The sequence below is a fragment of the Sprattus sprattus genome (genome assembly GCF_963457725.1).
Source record: "Sprattus sprattus genome assembly, chromosome: 12".
Classification (NCBI taxonomy): domain Eukaryota; kingdom Metazoa; phylum Chordata; class Actinopteri; order Clupeiformes; family Clupeidae; genus Sprattus; species Sprattus sprattus.
Window position 1 is genome coordinate 2622564 of NC_137910.1, and position 1634 is coordinate 2624197.

At 45.2% G+C, this 1634-nt stretch overlaps 1 protein-coding gene across 1 annotated transcript in view; it reads left to right on the forward strand.

The window, feature by feature from the left end:
- Nucleotides 1-1154: 1154 nt before the first annotated feature.
- cdh23 (cadherin-related 23) overlaps nucleotides 1155-1634 on the forward strand; it is a gene marked incomplete at both ends in the record, with an annotated part of 283012 nt that continues 282532 nt past the window's right edge. The window contains 1 exon segment of the mRNA XM_080848547.1: nucleotides 1155-1239. Coding sequence (XP_080704673.1) covers nucleotides 1155-1239 — 85 coding nt within the window.

The window sequence follows — 1634 nt, forward strand, 5'->3', positions numbered from 1 at the left end:
ATCTGTGTAAATGTAAAATGTGTATACATCCTTGTAAATCGCTTTGGATAAAGGCGTCTGCTAAATGACTAAATGTAATGTAAATGATTCCTCCAGCATCTCCTCTGACTCTGGACAGAGGGGATGGGCTCAAGGCCTGGGTCTTGCCCTGACAAAAGAGGGGCTTTTCCATGATGCCTGTGGATGAATGGTCTCTTGCCCTTTGCCAGCAAAATGAAGGGCTCTTCAACATGAATGGCTTCTTCCCTCTTCATGCAGACAGCCTCTGAATCAACCTCAGCCTCACCGTTTTACAATGAAGCATTCTAACAGTGATGGTTTCATTGCTCAAGTCAGTTGTTAGACCACAGGGGAGGCCTCCCAACCACAAACCTAAACTATCAAGGCCTTTGTGTCACGTGCACCTTTGTGTAGCATCCTGCTATTGCTCTCTTCCAAACCACTGTAGGGGGAAGTAAAAATATTTAAATGGCTTTGAGTTCCCTCGCCATATTATTTTGTTCTTTAAAGCTCATTTTTGAATTGTCCGAGATTCCATTGTTTTCAAATGATTCCTTTAGGGGTCCCAGATTGCCCTGAATGACTTGTATGTGTCTTGAAAGAATACACCTCCCCATAGGAACACATGGTAAAAGTCTGGATGCATATAAAAGCTGGTATTTAACTAATTAGGCCAGACATATAGTGCGTCATGAGATCAAGTGTTTATAATGTACATGCTTTAAGATGTGCAATTCTTTAACTATATAGCATTTTCTGTCTTCACTATAGCATTTCTGTGCTTCAAATGATTAGTGTTAATTCTGTCCAATGTGTGTTAAGTGTGTTTATGTGTTCATGTGTGTTTGCCCAGCCTTGTGGAGCAGGAGATGTTAAGTGTTAATTAACTGTCCAATCTGTGTTTGTGTGTTTATGTGTGTTTTGTCCCTGCTGTGTGAGAAGGAGATGTTGTGGTGTTAATTCTGCATTAACTGTCCAATGTGTGTGTGTGTGTTTATATGTGTGTTTTCCCAGCTGTGTGGAGCAGGAGATGTTTAGTGTTAATTAACTCTCCAATGTGTGTGTGTGTGTGTGTGTGTGTGTGTGTGTGTGTGTGTGTGTGTGTGTGTGTGTTTGTGTTTGTGTTTTCCAGCTGTGTGGAGCAGGCGCAGGAGATGTTGTGGTGTTCGGGCATAGGTGGCAGGATGACAGTGGCCAAGCTGCTCCTCTCCTCTTTCCTTCTGCATTCTCTCAGTGAAGGTGAGTTACCTTCCCACTTCCCTTCTCCTCCCTCTCTCCATCCCTGTCTCTCTCTATCCCTCCATTATTCTCCCTCTTTCCTTCTGCATTCTCTCAGTGAAGGTGAGTTACCTTCCCACTTCCCTTCCTCTTCCCTTCCCTGTGGATGTTCATCTCCTCCTCCTCCCTCTCTCCATCCCTCCATTATTCTCCCTCTTCTCCTCCTCCTCCCTCTCTCCATCCCTCCATTATTCTCCCTCTTCTCCTCCTCCTCCCTCTCTCCATCCCTCCATTATTCTCCCTGTTCTCCTCCTCCTCCCTCTCTCCATCCCTCCATTATTCTCTCTCTTCTCCTCCTCCTCCCACTCTCCATCCCTCCATTATTCTCCCTGGATGGAGGATGGGTTCGCTCCCCT